We start from the raw sequence: 2,155 nt of genomic DNA on the forward strand, positions 1-2,155 counted from the left end.
TGGTGATAAAGAATCTACCTGCCAATGCAGGAGACACAGCTTCGACCCCTGGTCTGGGAAGATCCCACATGCTGTGGAGGAACTAAGCCCATGCAGCACAACTATTGAGCCTGAGCTCTAGAGCCTGGGAACCTCGACTACTGAAGCCCATGCCCCCTAGGGCCCCTGAAGTGAGTGAAAGATCACTCAGTCGTGTCCAACTCTGCCACCCCACAGACGGTAGCCTGCCAGGCTCCTCTGTCCATGGAAATCTCCAGGCTAGAAAACTGGAGTGGGTAGCCATTTCCTTCTCCAGGGGATCTTCCCAAGCCAGGGATCGAATCCAGGTCTCCCACACTGCAGACAGATTCTTCACCGTCTGAGCCACCGGGGAAGCCCTGTGATCCACAACAAAAGAAGCCACCGCAATGAGAAGTCCACGCACTGCAACTAGAGTAGACCCTGCTCGCTGCTACTAGAGAAAAGACTGCACAGCAGTGAAGACCCAGCACAGCCAAAAATAAATTAAAAAAAATAAATCAGTAAACTTTCAGTAAAGCAAATGACCCTTCATGATGTTGGTTGGTCTCATCCAATTAGTTGAAGGCCTTAAGAGCAAAGATTGAGCATTCCCAAAGAATTATCCTTAAAACTGCAAGGTAGGAAAACCGCCTGAGTTTCCAGCCTACGTGTCATCAGACTTAGACTCAAATTGTAACATCAACTCTTATCTGAAGTTCTAGACTTTCAGCCTGCCCTAAAGAGTTCCAGGACAGTCCTCAGAAGCATGTGAGCCAGTTCCTTAAAATATGTCTCAATCTCTATCCTGTTAGTTCTCTAACAGAACTCCGGCCAGACTCCATGACCTTTTTTTTTTTTTTTACAACATGGGGATTAACATAGTACATGACTCACCAAATGGTCAAGACTGGTGAAAGCAGCCCTGGGACCATTTGGAACAAATTAGTACTATTAGGCAGGAACAGGGTTTCTGGAAGAGGAAATAGCAACCCACGTAAGTATTCTTGCCTGGAAAATCCCATGAACAGAGGAGCCTGGTGGGCTACAGTCCATGGGTTGCAATGGGTCGGACTCGACTGAGTGACTAAGCTTTCTCCTTTCTAGACAAGAACAGGGTACAAAGACAAAACCCAACCCATACTCTTCCAGGTGCTTGTTCCAAGTTTCAAGTAATATGGCCAAAGACCCCAATTTGGTCAAATGGGCTGAAAGCAAGTGGGTTAACATGACAAGTTGGTTAAAAGAACTGTTCGGTTCAAAATGAGTATCTTTTGCTTTTTAATAGATACACCACTCTACACTGTTAAAACTTTTTCACCAAGAGCATATATCCATATTACTTTCATAATTTTACAAAAAGATATTGAATATGTTCAGGCACTGGGTTTTTTGTAGTGTTGGTGGAAAAGTAGCTGAAGAAGACATGAACACTTCCTCACTGTTCACAGATAAGGAACTGGGAGCTGGACTGCCACATGGGAATCCCCCTGGGTTCCAGGCTGGTGACCAGAGCTGCAGGAAACTCGAACTTTCCACAGGCCTCCTTCCTGCCCCATGCGTGGAAGAGCCCACGCCCTTAAAGCCCGAGTGAAAGGTAAAGGACCCCCCGAGGGACTTTCAGACTCCTGAAAAAGCAGTCATTGGCGGTGGAGGTTGATGGTAATAACAGCCACCCAGCGCCTTGTCCCTTTTGCCCCACCAGAGGGCTGGGGAAGTTCTAGAGCGTTATTTCATTTAGCAAACCTGACCAGGTTTTCTGGGGAGATAAGTCCTGGAGAGGAATTTTCAGTTTATGAATAAATACCTTCGGCCGAATTTTTAATTTCTTTTCAGTTTACTATTTTTCTTAATAGATTCATAATATGTAACCAGTTAAAAGAAATGCGGGCACGGTCGCAGGGCGCTTAGAGTTAGGAGGGAAATCATTAAAATTACCGGCCAAGGTAACTTTGAGAGAGGCTAGTGTTTGGAAAACGGGGCGGAGCCGGGTGGCCCGGACTCCAGGGACCCACCACCTTCCCGCTCACCTCCACCCTCCACGCTCGGGCACCGGGCCCGCGGGCTATCCTGCAAAGAGTCTTTGCGCAGCCGTGACGTCACTGCGTCGGGGCGGGGCCCGCGGCAGGGGCGGGGTCTGTGCCAGATCTCGCGGAGG

At 48.2% G+C, this 2,155-nt stretch overlaps 1 protein-coding gene across 1 annotated transcript in view; it reads left to right on the top strand.

The window, feature by feature from the left end:
- Nucleotides 1-2,155, top strand: part of GK5 (glycerol kinase 5 (putative)) — an 85,559-nt gene that overhangs the window by 4,410 nt on the left and 78,994 nt on the right. Inside the window, exon 2 of the mRNA XM_010858296.1 lies at nt 1,873-2,132. Coding sequence (XP_010856598.1) covers nt 1,873-2,132 — 260 coding nt within the window. The remainder of the gene's footprint in view (nt 1-1,872; nt 2,133-2,155) is intronic.

This window comes from Bison bison, unplaced genomic scaffold, assembly GCF_000754665.1.
Source record: "Bison bison bison isolate TAMUID 2011002044 unplaced genomic scaffold, Bison_UMD1.0 scf7180017864384, whole genome shotgun sequence".
Lineage (NCBI taxonomy): Eukaryota > Metazoa > Chordata > Mammalia > Artiodactyla > Bovidae > Bison > Bison bison.